This window comes from Gopherus evgoodei, unplaced genomic scaffold, assembly GCF_007399415.2.
Source record: "Gopherus evgoodei ecotype Sinaloan lineage unplaced genomic scaffold, rGopEvg1_v1.p scaffold_144_arrow_ctg1, whole genome shotgun sequence".
NCBI classification, from domain to species: Eukaryota; Metazoa; Chordata; order Testudines; family Testudinidae; genus Gopherus; species Gopherus evgoodei.
Window position 1 is genome coordinate 26,863 of NW_022059807.1, and position 13,957 is coordinate 40,819.

At 58.2% G+C, this 13,957-nt stretch overlaps 1 protein-coding gene across 8 annotated transcripts in view; it reads left to right on the top strand.

The window, feature by feature from the left end:
* The first annotated feature begins 3,481 nt into the window (after positions 1-3,481).
* Positions 3,482-13,957, top strand: part of LOC115639890 (ras/Rap GTPase-activating protein SynGAP-like) — a 48,158-nt gene continuing 37,682 nt past the window's right edge. For 6 of the 8 annotated variants that reach the window (XR_003997762.1, XM_030542825.1, XM_030542826.1 and 3 more), the window contains exon 1: positions 3,482-3,575. Coding sequence is in view for 5 of the 8 variants with exons in the window: in XM_030542825.1 (XP_030398685.1) it covers positions 3,491-3,575 (85 nt within the window). In the remaining 3 variants the exon portion in view is untranslated. Of the gene's footprint in view, positions 3,576-4,973; positions 5,011-11,010; positions 11,071-13,957 lie in introns of those variants that run through there. The other 2 variants (XM_030542830.1, XM_030542829.1) reach the window with 2 other exon arrangements.

Below are 13,957 nucleotides of genomic sequence, written 5' to 3' on the forward strand. Positions count from 1 at the left end.
CTGGAGAGTTTCTTAGCAAGTGTGGGGACTCCTGTGTGTGTATGGGGAGGGAAAGGGCTCCAGAAAGGTGTTATGTCCAACTATGTCCACTGGGTGGCAGCACTATGCTGCAAAAGCCCTTTGCTCCTCTCCCTGCAAACACCACCCCACCTGTGAGTGGTTTTGGGCAGGCCATGATTCTCAGTGTGTGCTGGGGAGGGGGTCGCCCCCTGCGGAGGGGCTGGAGAGTTATATGCTGCCTGTGGTGCTAGATTCCCCTGGCTCTGTTTGCTTCCCCTGGGGCTTGGGAAGGGTCTTCTGCTTCCCCCAGTGTGAGCCGCCCCCCTGCTTTGAGTTATGGGGCTTCCCATGCAGCTGCTGCTTGCTACCAACACACTCAGCACCCCAAAGCCTCAGCCAGGACTGGCACCCGCTCCCTTGTGTGCCTGGTGCCATATAGGGGGGAGGGATAGCTCAGTGGTTTGACCATTGGCCTGCTACACCCAGGGTTGTGAATTCAATCCTTGAGGGGGCTGTCTAGGGCAAAATCAGTACTTGGTCCTGCTAGTGAAGGCAGGGGGCTGGACTCAGTGACCTTTCAGGGTCCCTTCCAGTTCTGTGAGATAGGTACATCTCCATATATTATGGATGTATCACCCAGACAGTTTATGGCGTGACCTGTGTTTCCAGCTTTGCTGGCCTGGCTCTGTGCACTGGGGAGCAGGATGTTTGGCTGACATTGGTATGCTGGCAAAAGCCCTGGTGTAGGCCTGGTTCTCCCAGGGTAAAGTACTTTACACCAGTATAGTACATCAACCCCCCAAATGTATAAAGCTAGGTATATTAAGTCAATGGGATGACTTGGGGGGCCCTGGCATGTGGGTTCTGAACCCCTGGCATTGGCAATATTAAGACCAGTCTCCACATGAGCTCCCAGAATGAGCCCATGGCATGATCCTTGCCTTTCTAAACAAGGGAGGTGAGGAGGTGACCTTACCTCTGCGGACAGCACTAAAGAGACGGATGATGAGCACTGCAGCCAATTCTAGTGCCTGCATGCTTTAAAAGGATGTGGAAGAATGGGAGAGGCCACAGAACCAACCTGTAAGGCTGGAGACCATGGGCGGCTAACCAGGCATTATCTCTTCAGCTGATCAAAGGAAGATGACTGAGAGGTGACTTGATTGCGGGGTGTAAGGGCCGTCACGTGGCAGAAATACCTGGACTCTTTAACCTCGCAGAGAAAGGGAGAAGAACTACCACTGCTGGAAGTGAAGCCTGATACATTCCAGTTGGAACTAAGGCTCAGTTTGTTTAACGGGGGGATTAAGGCAAGGGAGGGGATGGGCTCGCTGTCTCCGAAGGCATCCAATCCTCTCTGGGAGATGCTGTAGCCAGATTCAGGTTCTTGGGGTCAGTACAGGGGTGCTAGGGTGTCATTCTCTGGCTGTGCTTGACAGGAGGTCAAACTACGTGACTGTCTGGTCTGTTCTGGACTCACTGCCTTTGAATCAGTCTGTGGCCAGTGATCCCAGCCATGCAAGAGTTGAGTGGGAGGGTTAGCCTGGGATGAATTTTCTGTGCCAGGGGCTGGGGGGAGGCGTAATCTGGCTTGGGGACAGGGCCAACTCCAGGGGTTTTGCTGCCCCCGCCCCCCACACAAAAAAGCCACAATTGTGATCTGCCGGCAATTCAGCGGGAGGTCCTTCGCTCCGAACGGGAGCCAGGGACCCTCTGCCAAATGGCCGTCAAATAGCTGGACGTGCCACCCCTCTCTGGAGTGGCCACCCCAAGCACCTGCTTGCTAAATTGTGCCTGGAGCCGGCCCTGGCTTGGGGATGATCTATGGTTTCTCCTTTCTGGAGAAGGATATATCAAAGTTCTAAGTCCAGGGTTCTCAAACGGGGGGTCCTGGACCCCTCAGTGGGTCACGAGGCTATACATGTGGGGGGGGTCCTGAGCTGCCAGCCTCCACCCCAAACCCCACTTTGCCTCCAGCATTTATAATAGTGTTAAATATGTAAAAAGGTGTTTTAATGTATTAAGGGGGTCACCCTGTGAAAGGGATCACCAGTACAAAAGTTGAGAACCACTGTTTTAGGTGCTGTTCTGGGGTCTTCAGCATCTTCCTGTGCGGATTATTGGTTCCATGGCAGAGTATTGAAACAGGAGGGGGGTGTCAAAACCCTACTGCTTCAGAGCGTGAGCTGATCCCAATGACTGGGACTGGGAGAGAACATCCTCCTGTCATGAGGTTATCCCAGGACGGTCCTCCCTGGGGCTATGGCCCAGCTGCAATGGGACTGGGGGGTGGCTAGACTTGGGCTAATGGGAGAAATCGGGACATTAGGCTGGGAGCGAAAGAGGTGGAGAAGACAGGGTTAGACCGAGCTCTGAGGTCTGGTCCTGCTGGGCTGGGCTGGGCTGGAAGTTGGGTATGGGAGGGCAGCGGAGCCCAGCATGAGTGCAACTGTGACCTGGTCATTCCTCACCTTGGCCCAGTGGGTCAGTTCCATCCCTGAAGCCCACAGTGTGGGTGGGGAGCATGGTAACGAGAGAGAGAGGTGATGAGGGGGGTGGATGGAAGGATGTGTATAGGGGGGTGATGGAAGTGTGCCCATGGGTGAGGAGGGCAGGAGTGGTGTGGGATGGGTGTGCTTGGGATGAGATGGATGGAGAAGTGCATCGCAATGAGGGAGGGGGTGTGGGAGGAGGGCAGGAGGGTTCTGTCTGCCCAGGAAGACACCGCTCCCTACTGCATCATCTCTAACCCCCTCTCCCCCTTCCCTCAGATTGTGGCGAGGAGCCCCCATGCACCGCATGCCCGACAGGCACTCTCCCTATGAACGCCCAGCCTGGAATCCACGATTCTGCATCATCTCTGGAAACCAGCTGCTTATGCTGGAGAACGAGGACGAGGTGAGACACGCAGGGATGGGACAGGACATACAGCTGAGGGGGAGCATGGGGCTTGCGGGGGACCCCAGAGGGACCCCCCCACCCAGAGCAGAGATCCCTCCTCCTGGATCAGCCCCTCCCTGTCTCTCAAGCACAGAGCGACCCCCCCCCCCCCGCCCGCTTTTCCCCTCACCTCAGAGCTCTCACTTCCCTCCTGGTCCCAGATTTGCCCCAGCTGAGAGGTCTCCCTAGAATATGATGTAGTGTCCCCTGCCCCTGAGCTGGGGCAGGGCTTCTTCTGAGCCCATCTTGGGGGGAGGCTGCAGTCCTGGTGCTGGGGTGCTATGCAGCCTGCTCCCTCTTGGTCCCCTGGGGTAATGCTGTACCATGCCTCAGCTGGGTCCCCCCCGTGCAGGATAAAGCCACACCTGTGACAGCTTCAGGGGTTGAGGATTGTTGCTCTTTGCACTCCTGCCCTGACACAGGCAGCTGGGGGGCAATGGGGGAAGCAGGGACCCAGGGGCTGGGGTGTTGGAAATTAAAGAGGGGATGCCCTCATGCAGCACTAACCCCCATCTCTCCCTTCCCTCATCTCCAGATCCACCCGTTGCTGATGAGGGAACGGCGAAGCGAACCCTGCCGGACCAAGCTGCTGCGCCGCACGGTCAGCGTCCCTGTGGAGGGGCGGCCTGAGCACGGTACAGCAGGGGGACAGGGACTGGAGGTTGGGGGCGCTGCACTGTGTGGGGCACAGGGTGGAGAAGTGGGGGGTTCTCAGCATGGGGTGGAGAAGTGGGGCTTGCGGCACTGCAAGAAGTGAAGAAGTCGGGGTCATGGCGTGGGGTGGTGGGGACTGGGACAGGCTACAGTAGGGCATGGCCAGCCAGCACCCTACAGGGATGAACTCACTTGATCCTGCAGGGACACGTGCCCCATGGCACCCAATTCCAAGTAGCTCCCACAGATGTGCATGGTCCACAGTGACTACTCCTCACACCCCTGGCACCCATTCCCCATGCAAATGCAGAAATAAATGTCCGATCACAACCAATTCCCCGGACACATATTCCAGAAATAGATCCCGCATATACTTGCATCATGATCCAACTAGATCTCGCCACCAACCTGCTCTGTGGTGCCTGAGTCCCAGTAAATCCCACAGAGACACGCACCCCCGAGTGCCTGCTCGCAATAGATTCTACAGCAAATATCACCTAGATTCCACAAAAACGTTCACCTTGCAGTGCCCAGTTCCCAAGTGACCCCCTCTGCCCCGGTGCCTGATCCTCTGAGATCTTACAGGTACACATGCCTTGCAGTCTCCTGTCCCCACAAGATCCAACAGACACTTCCCTCATGAGCCCCACTAGATCCCACAGCCAACGTGCTCTGTGGCATGTGATCCCAAAGACACTCTCCCCTCTGCATCTGGTGCCCATGAGATTCCACAGAGACATGCCTGTGCCACTTAATGACCCCAAGATCACACAGACACATGGCCCTACTTGATCCACCGTGATGTGCTCTGACACTGAACCCAACAGATCCCATAAGGGTTAGGGTTAAATTCTCTGTAGATCCTAACGTGAAGCAGGCCCACAGTGCCTGAATCCCAGTAGCTCCTATTTGTGAAACATGAGCCATAGCACCTGACCCCCAGGGAATCTCAGTGAAACATACCTCCATGGTCCTCAGGCCTAGAAAATCCTGTGATTAAACCAATCGGGGGGGGGGGGGATTCACTAGAAGATCTACCAGCAGACCCTTGGTAGATCCAGTAATTCAAACACTCCACAGCAGCTGATCCAAGCAGATCCTGTAGTGAGACGCTTCTGGGAGGGGCATGAGGTCAGGTGCACTGGGTCCCTCTTTACACAGTAAGGGCAGGGGCAAGTTCAATATGCAGCATCTCTTGGTCCCCACTGGGTGGAGCTCCTGCTCTCAGAACAAGACAGCTTTGAGATAGGAAAGTTGGTGGGGGATGGATGGGAGGTTAGGTCTATCCCCTCTGTACTCACTTTAACCCAGTGCCATCTGGGTGAACCCACCCCTCCCTTGCCCCTAGGTTATGTTCCACTGGGCCTTTTTGCTTCCCCCAGAAAAACTGTCCCTGCATTTCCCACGCTGCAGGCTGTGAGTACCCATCCTAAACTCCCTGCCTGGAGTGGGAGATAGGGTGGGGTTGGAGAGAGAGAGAGCTCTGTATGGGGGAAGGAGGTGCTGGGTTGCATTGGCTGTGGGGAGATTGGGGGTCTTCGTATGAGGGTATTGGGAGGAGGTGGTGACTGGTGTGGGATGGAGTGGGGGGGTCTCTGTATGAGGGAAGGGGTGTTGGCCAGGTTGTGGGGGATGGGGAACTCATGGCATGCAGGGATATAAGAGGGTGAGGTTGGCTGGTGTGGGGTGGGTTGGGATGTCTCTGTATGGGGAGGGAGGAAATGAGAGGTGTCTGTGTGGGGAGGATTATGGAGGGGGCTGCTGGCTGGCATGGGGGGATTGGGGTCTCCACTCCCAGTTTCTGCAGCCTGCTACATTCCAGTGGGTATCCCCCCAGAAATGCTGTCTGGTGCCATGCCAAGGAGGCAAGAAGAACCATCCCATAATAAGCCACTCAACGGAGTTGCAGCCACGCATGGGTGCTTGGCTACAGTTGCTAGGGGAACCCCTCTGGCAGAAATCCTGGCCTGCAGCGCTGTGAGAGTCCCTGCCCCCAGGTGGCGCAGGCAGGCACCCAGCTGCCCGGTTCACTCCCAGAACCAAGGCTGGCTCCAGGCACCAGCCCAGCAAGCGGGTGCTTGGGGCAGCCAATGGAGAGGGGCGGCACGTCTGGCTCTTCGGCAGCAGGTCCCTCGCTCCCACTCGGAGCGAAGGACCAGCCGCTGAAGACTGAAGCGCTGGCGGTAGAGCTGATTGCGATTGCGGCTTTTTTTTTTTTTTTTTTTTTTTTGCTGCTTGGGGTGGCAAAAACCCTGGAGCTGACCCTGGATAGAACCCAGCAGTCCTGGCTCCCAGCCCCCCTGCGCTAATCCCTTCCTGGAGCTGGAGATAGAGCTCAGGAGTCCTGGCTCCCAGTTCTAACCTCACTAGATTCCACAGCCCTTCAGAGCAGTGTGAGGGGGGAGGGAATGTGGAGGAGTCAGGCTGGTGTCCTGTGTCTGCCCCCCGTCTCCTCAGCTCCCCCCTCCCCTCCCCATGCTCGCCCCCCCAGAGCCCCATATACACTAACATACCCCCTCCCCCTTCCTCTCAGCATTTAAAAAAAGACATTTGTCTCCCTGAGAAGTTGGCTTAAAAGGTTTCCATGGAAACCCCAAGGAGAGATGAAGAGAGGTGACGCAGCCTCGCTGCTGTGGGGATGAAACAGCCCGGCACCCATCCTGTGTCTTGCAGCCTGGCGCCCCCCGCTGAGCCTCCCACCTGGCGCTGTGCAGCCTGGCGCTCTCAGCTGAGCCCCTCCTGGTGCCTCACAGCCCGGTGCCCCCAGTGCCCCACACCCCCAGCGCCCCCTGCTGAGCCCCCCAGTGCCCCACAGCACAGCACCACCTATTGCACTCACTCACTCTCTGCAGCCTAGCACCCCCTGCTGAGCCCCTCAACACCACGCAGCCTGGCACCTGCTACACTCTCACTCTCTGCACCCCGGTACCCCCTGCTGAACTCTCCCAGTGCTCCCTGATGACACCACCCCCCTCCCGGTGTCCCACAGCCTGGTACCCCCTGCTGAGCCCTCAGGTGCCACGCAGCACAGCGCCCCCTATTACACCCCCCCCCCCGCAGCACTGCACTGGGATCAGCACTAACTGCCAGGGGAGAGTTCCCCCTGCTGAGCCCCCTGTGCCATGCAGCACAGCGCCCCCTACTGACTCCTCTGCCCCCCAGAGTACAGTGCTCCTGCCACACTCTGCCCCCCACGCCGCACACAGGGCCCCTAGTGCCACGGTAGGATCAGCACTGACTGCCAGTGGAAAGTGCCCCATCCCCCGGTTCCTTGCAGCATTGAGGGGATCTCTCCCATCCAGCTTGTAACCCTGCTGATCAGGGAACACTCCAGAGCTCCAGGGCTGAGGAGCCATCTGTGGCTGGCTTGGCCCAGCTCTTTCCTTTGGGGTCGCTCATCTCTGCCAATCTCCCCTCTATTCTCAAGACTATTTTTCCCTCTACTCCATTCCCTCAGTCAGCATGTCCCTGCAGGCCTGTCCTCCCTCCAGCATCCCCAGGCCCTGCTGCAGATGCCTGGGTCTCCTGCACACACCAGGGAGGAGTATTGCTTGGAGCAGCCATGGAGCTGGGGATTGCTGGGTGAGAGGTAGGGGAGAAGTTAGGGTGAGGGCACAGGGGCAGGGATTTGGGTTCAGATGGAGGGGATAGGGTTAGGGGTGAGTCATTGGCTATGGTAGGTATTACAGATGAGAGGTGAGGAGTTAGGGTTAAAGGTTCAGGTGGGTAGGGGTAGGTGTTACGGGGTAAGAGTTGGGGTTAAGGTTTAAAAGCAGGGAGTTAATCTAGGGGTGAGGGTTCTGGACTACGGTAAGGAGTTGGGGGATGTGGGTTATTTGTACAGGTCTAGGCATTAGGGGTACAGATATGGGTAAGTTTGGGGGAAGGGTAAAGTTTAGGGCCCACTAGAGGTTTGGATCATGCTGTAACATCTCCTGAGTGGTTGCTAGTTAACTCAAGCAGATGACCGTGATGGTGAATCCTGGTGCAGACGCTGAACACGTGTAACCTCCACCTCATAGGGACTGTGACCAGGGGCAAATCTTCCTCTCCTGGAAGATCTTTGTGGAGTGTTCGCACTAAGGCCATGTCTGTGCGGGTGAGGATGGGTGGGTGTTACCTCAGCTAACTTAGAAGCAGACAGTTGTAGCCTAGTTCTGGGAGAGTGTACACCAGCTAGCCCTAAGAGTGTATTTGCACAACAAAAAAGGTGTGTTCTTAACTCCAATTAGCTACACTGGGATAAAATAGCAGTGAAGACATGGCACCTTGGCTTTTAACATGGGTTCTCAGCGCGAGTTCAACCATGTCTCTCTGGCAGCTTTAACTGGAGCTCCTACACTACCTTAAAACCTGAGCTGCCACATCCACTGTTGTTCTAACCTGGGTTAGCGAATTTCAGAACACAGCTTTTTCCAGTGTCCCTGTTCCTGGTTTTGCAGTATCCCTCTGCTTGCTAACACAAACTGAAACTGCACTTCTCCTGTGTGCCCTAGGATTTGTAAAAGCTACCCCTCTGATACTTGCCTAGGATTGTCACCTATGTGGAGAAACCCCCTTGTCCCTAGTTTGATATGTGTTTAGAGGCAGAGGCTTTTCCAAGATGTTGATTGTTAGCCAACACCTGCTCACATCCTCCCTCCTAGCCTGAGCTAGGTAGATGTCGAGCTAACTTGAGTTAACAGTGGAGTTTTTCCAAGTGAAGATGCACCCAGGGCATGAGGATATAGGGCTGACCATGCCTCGCTCCAGCCAGCTAAAAAGTACCTGGGCCTTGTCCCCACTAGGATCATACAGTGAGAAAGCTTGATGTAAAACCACACCTTGTGTGTAGTGAAGACATGGCCTAAATGGAGTGGATTTTACACTGGGTTTGGCTGCTTCTGTGGTTTTAAACCTGGTTTATAGCAGTTTAGTTTGTGGGGCAAAACTAAATCATTGTAGGCAGTTTGAAACTGCTCTTCGACCATCCCTGTACACAGCAGGCTGGGTCTCACTGAACCAGTTTAAAGTGGCCTGATAGGGTTTCTGTGGGGCCTGAGGCGTTTGGAATTGGGTTAAGGGGGGTCAGGGTGACAGGCTGAAGATGAGCTATAGGTTATGATTAAGGTTGAGGGGGTGGGATTACGGCTGGGGTGATAAATGGGAGAGTTATGGTTATGGTTTGTGGGTGGGATTGAATGGTTGGGTCAGGATTCAGACAGAAGGTTAGGGCATATGTGGGGTAGGTTCAAGGCAGGTGTGGGATCCCATTGGACTCACCCAGGGAACAGCTGGGATTTCCCTCCTGCACCTCTCCCCCTTCTATCCATAGCTATCCTGACAGCCCCCTTGTCACACCCACCCCCTCACCCTGCCCCCCAAGGCTCCCTGAACTTCCCTCTACTGCTGCTCCAGTTCTCCAGGTCACCCCCAGCTCTTGCCCCACCGTGTGCTCACCCTGACTGTTCCCTATTGTCATTGCCTTCCTCTATGTTGTGCCCCCCATTTTCCCTGACCAGCTCCTGCCCTGCCTGCTGCACCTATGTTCCCCCCATAGATCCTGTCCAGCTCATGTCATGCTGCCCTCTACTCCCAGTGCCACCTTCTCCCTGGTCCCCCTAAGCCATCCCCATCTTCCCTCCTGACTCCCTCTTCCAGCCCTCTGTGCTGTTCCTTCAGGCTGGTCCCCTAACACTTGGGGCCCCAGGGTGACGGCATAGCAGGTAGGGTGGAACAGGTGAGTTGGGCAGGGGTGTATTTGAACATGGGGTGGGGGGGTTGGTGGCTGTTGTCAATTGGGCGGGTGGCTTCTTTGGGCCGCTGATGATATGTGTGAGAGGCCCCACCTTGCCTCCTTTGAGGGAAGTGAATGGGGGGAGGGTGAATGGGGGGCTGACTGCTTTCCATTAGGGAGTAAGTGCAGGGGAAGGGGCTGCAGGTGTCTTCGGGGAGGATGTTCTCTGAGGAGGAGGGTTGCACGTGGTGATAGCAGTGGGGGAATATGAGCATGGGGGCAGATGCCTTCTGGGGGGGCAATATGAGCAGGGAGGCAGGTCTCTGTGGGGGCTGCATGTGGGGGGGAGGTCTCTTTATGGAGGGGATGCAGCAGGGGGCGGAGGCCTGTGGAGGGCAATATGAGTGTAGGGGATGAGTCTCATGAGGGGGGGCAGGAAGTGGGGGGGGGGAATATGAGCATGAGGGACAGGTGCCTTCTGTGGGAGGGATGGGGGGAGCCAGGAGGGTGAGGGGGGCAATGTGGGGGGAGCAGGTGCCCTCTCTGGGGGTGGGAATATGAGCATGAGAGGAAAAATGTCTTGTGGTGGGGGCAGGAGGCCTGTGGGGCACTATGATTGTGGGGGAGCAGGACTCTCTGTGGGAGGTTGGGGGGGGGGCAGGAGGCCAGTGGGGGGGATGCATGTGGGGGCAGGACTCTCCGTGGCAGGGGCTGCGCAGGGGGGCAGGAGGCCTGTGGAGGGGGATGCATGCGGGGGCAGGACTCCCTGGGGGGCCCAGGGGGGCACTATGATCGCGGGGGGGGGGAAGGACTCTCTGCTGGGGGGGAGCAGGAGACCCGTGGGGAGGATGTGTGCAGGGCGGGACTCTCCGGGGGGAGGTAGCGGGGGGCAGGAGGCCGGGGGGGCACTATGATCGCGGGGGGGCAGGGTCCGTGGGGGGGGAAGCGTGCGGAGCGGGACTCTCCGGGGGGGCAGGAGGCCGAGGGGGCACTATGATCGCGGGGGGGGGGGGCAGAAGGTCCGTGGGGGGGGAACCGTGCGGGGCGGGACTCTCCGGGGGGAGTAGCAGGGGGGCAGGAGGCCGGGGGCGACGATGATCGCGGGGGGGCAGAAGGCCCGTGAGGGGGAAGCGTGCGGGGGCGGGACTCTCCGGGGGGGTAGCGGGGGGGCAGGAGGCCGGGGGGGCACTATGATCGCTGGGGGGCAGAAGGTCCGTGGGGGCGGGGAAGCGTGCGGGGGGGCAGGAGGCGGGGGGCACTATGATCGCTGGGGGGCAGAAGGACCGTGGGGGGGAAGCGTGCGGGGGCGAGACTCTCCGGGGGGGTAGCGGGGGGGCAGGAGGCCGGGGGGGCACTATGATCGCTGGGGGGCAGAAGGCCCGGGGGGGGGGAAGCGTGAGGGGGCGGGACTCCCCGGGGGAGGGGGTAGCGGGGGGGGCTGCGCGCGGTGCCGGAGCGGGCGGGGGGAGGCAGCCCCGCACCGCGCCCCGGCCCCGCAGGGGTTAACCCCGCGCCGGCACGAGGCGCGCTGGCCCCGGGTTGGCGGCGGGCGAGGAAACGGCAGCGCGTCTCCTAGCAACCGCGCGGCGTGCGGGATGCTGGAGGCGAGCGCCGGGCCCGGAGCCGCCCAGCCGCGCGCGCCGCCGCCGCACCGGAGCCGCCGGGGCCCGGGCATGGGGCGCTAGGAGCGGGGCCCCGCACCGGCGCGCGGGATCATGGGGCCGGGCCGCCGCGGGGCTGCCTAGGGGCGCCGGGCCCAGGTGAGCGGCGGGCGCGGGGGCGGCGGCGTGTGGGAGGCGGCAGCTGGGGCCGTGCGCGGCGCGTCCCTGCGGGGGGGCGACTGTGTGTGTGGGTGGGTGTGCTTGTGCAAGGGTGCGTGTGTCAGCGTGCATACGTGTGCAAGGATGTGTGGGTCAGTGTCAGGCTGCAGCTTGTGTCGTTGTGTGTGCCCCTGCTGGTGAGAGTGTATGGGGAGAGGACTGCAATTGTATCTGTGTGCAAGTGAGGGGATTGTGTCAGAGAGTGTGGCCAGGCTGCGTGTACGCGCGGCCATGTCAGCATGTGCAAGATTGTGTAATTGTGGCTGTCAGCGTGTGCATCTGTCAGTGCGTGCGTGTGTGTGTGAGACTGCCAGTTAGTGTGTGCTACTTTGTGTCTGTGGGCTTGTTCCTGTGTGTGTAGGGTTCTCTGTGCTTGTGTCTGTGTGTGTTTGGAGGCTTGTGTGTTCAAGTACATGCTGGTGAGTGCATATTGGGTTGTGTGTGCATGCAAGTGTGTGACCATTTCAGTATGTAGGTAAAGGTTGTGTGTCTGTATGTCTCTCTCCCTGTGGGATGGTTAAATTGTGTCTGTCTCTGTATTTCTGTGTGGGTGTATGTAGGGTTGTGTAAGATTGACTGTCAGTGTGATTATGTGTGTCTGCGTGTGTGATTGCGTGTCAGCAGGGTTCTGTCAGCGTGTGAGTGCACAAGTGTGTGCCTGTGTATTTTGGCTTGTTTCTCTCCCTCTGGGGATGTGGGTGTGTGTGTGAGGCCCACTCACCCCATTCATATCTCCTTTCTACTTCTGACTTGGCTGAAGTGGCTGCTCCTACAGCTGCTGTGTGTGTATCCCCGTGTGTCTAGGATATATATGCCTGAATATAATTGTAGCTTGTATGTATAGTGTTGTATCTCTGTTAGTGTGTGTGTGTATGCATGTGAAAGAGAGAGTATACAGTTGTGAGTGTGCTTAGTTATGCCTCTGCTTGTGTGTCTGTGTGTAGAATGTATAGAGTTGTGGGTTGTGTCTCTGTGTGTGGTTCATACAGGGTTGGTGGGGTTGCCTTTCTGCATGGGGGTATGCATCTGGTTGTGGCTTTGTGTCCATGTATAGGGTTACGGCTGTGGGGCGGGGTTGTGTGTGGTTGTGTATCTGGGTGTAGCTGCTGCAATGTGGGGTGGGGGCTGGAGCAGGCCATATATCCAGAGGTGGTGCAGTGCTGCTAGCCATAGGGTGGGGTGTGCGGGGTTGTGGGTCCAAAAGCAGCGCTGGCTGGGAGCCTGGGCTCTTCTCCAGGGCAGGTGTGGATGAGGTAGCAAGGATAGCAGCCGGTCTGGGCGGGGGGAGCTTGGATGGGGCCATGCCAGGGGAGCCTGCAGGGGGGAGAGCTCCCTGGAAAGCTAGGGGGAGGGATGCTCCTCCCTCATTGTTAGTGCTTGCCCTACTGTGCTGCAGGGAGTAGGGTGGGGGCAGGGCTCATAGGGGGTGCTCCCCATGGCAGGCAGTGCTGAGGGACATGCTCTGTTTCATCCTGGAGATTCCTTACAATCCCTGTTGCTTTTCTCTTTGGGGTGAGCTTTTGGTTACTGTTCCAGCTGTGTAGCTGTTCAGCATCTTTCCTGTCCCACACCAGAGTTGTCTGCCTTTTGAGGGATCACTGTATGCCCAGCCCCTGAACCCCACCCCAGAGGCAGCTGCATTCCCGTGCTGGGTATGGAGTCAGTAGCGGAATTGAGGAGGGAGGCTGTGGCTGTACTAGGCTACAGGGTTCTGGGCTGCCAGGCTGGCTGGCAGGGATCCAGACTGGGCAGGATGGAGTGTGGCTGCCCAGCCCATGCTCTAGAGTGGGGCTGCCCTATAGGGATGTCAGCACTTGTTGAGTGGAATTGGAGCTGCCTGCTGGGGGTCATAGGTGCTGGAAGAGAGTTTGGAGAGCATAGCTCTGAGAAGGGGAGCTCCACCAGCGTGGCTAGAACTGCCCAATCCTGGCTCAGCTGGGAAATAGTTCCCCAGATCGTCCACTCACCCTCTGTAGGGTTCAGGGTTAGTGTCCCAAGCTCTCCTGCAGTCTCAGGCAGCTTCACTGTTTGCGGGGATTGTCAGGCCAGCGCGGGTCTGTAGTGTAACCCAGGGGAAGGGCTGAGGATGCCGTCCTCTGGGGTGTACCCTCCCTGCTGCCTCCCACCCCAATTCATCTCTGTGCCCTGCCTCCCGTCATGCCCTCTGCCCCTCTCGGGATTTTCTGTGTCTGCCCAACTGGGTGTCCCAAAGGCAGCTGAAAGAGCCTCTGACCAGTGCTTGTGCTGTGCAGGGGTTGCGCTACGTTCACAGAGGCTTGTGCTTCTTAACTCTGCCCCTGCTTCGTTAGGGTGGTGAAGAGGGACGGGGAGCCCCATGCAAAGCCAGCTGGAATCGGTCTCCTCTCCATGCAGCTATGCAGTGCTCTGGGGAGTGAGTGCTGGCCGAGGCTGTCTGCGGGGTGGCAGTGATGGGGATGCTGCCATCCCACAGGGGTGCTCCTTAAAGCTAGGATCCCAGGAGTCAGAGGGAAGATGGGGAGGGACGTTTCTGGTCTGGTGTGGGTGAGCAGGTTTTACCTTGTCACGCTTGTCTCCTTTGTGAGGTTATGGAAAGCCCTATCTCTGCATAGGGGGTGGGGGGAGCACGCAGCAGTTTAGGGTGCACTGGATGGGGTGGCAGAGCGAAGGGAAGCTGGGGGTCTGGAGAGAGGGACAAGGCTCTAGGCTGGAAAATATTCCCCTCACCTCCCCATCCTGCTCCTGGCTTCATGTGGATGGATCAGACCTGGGAGTAACGGGACTGAAGGGTCAGATTTCAGTGGTGTTGGGGTGGCTGGACAGCTGAAAATGACAGTAGTGGCAGAGG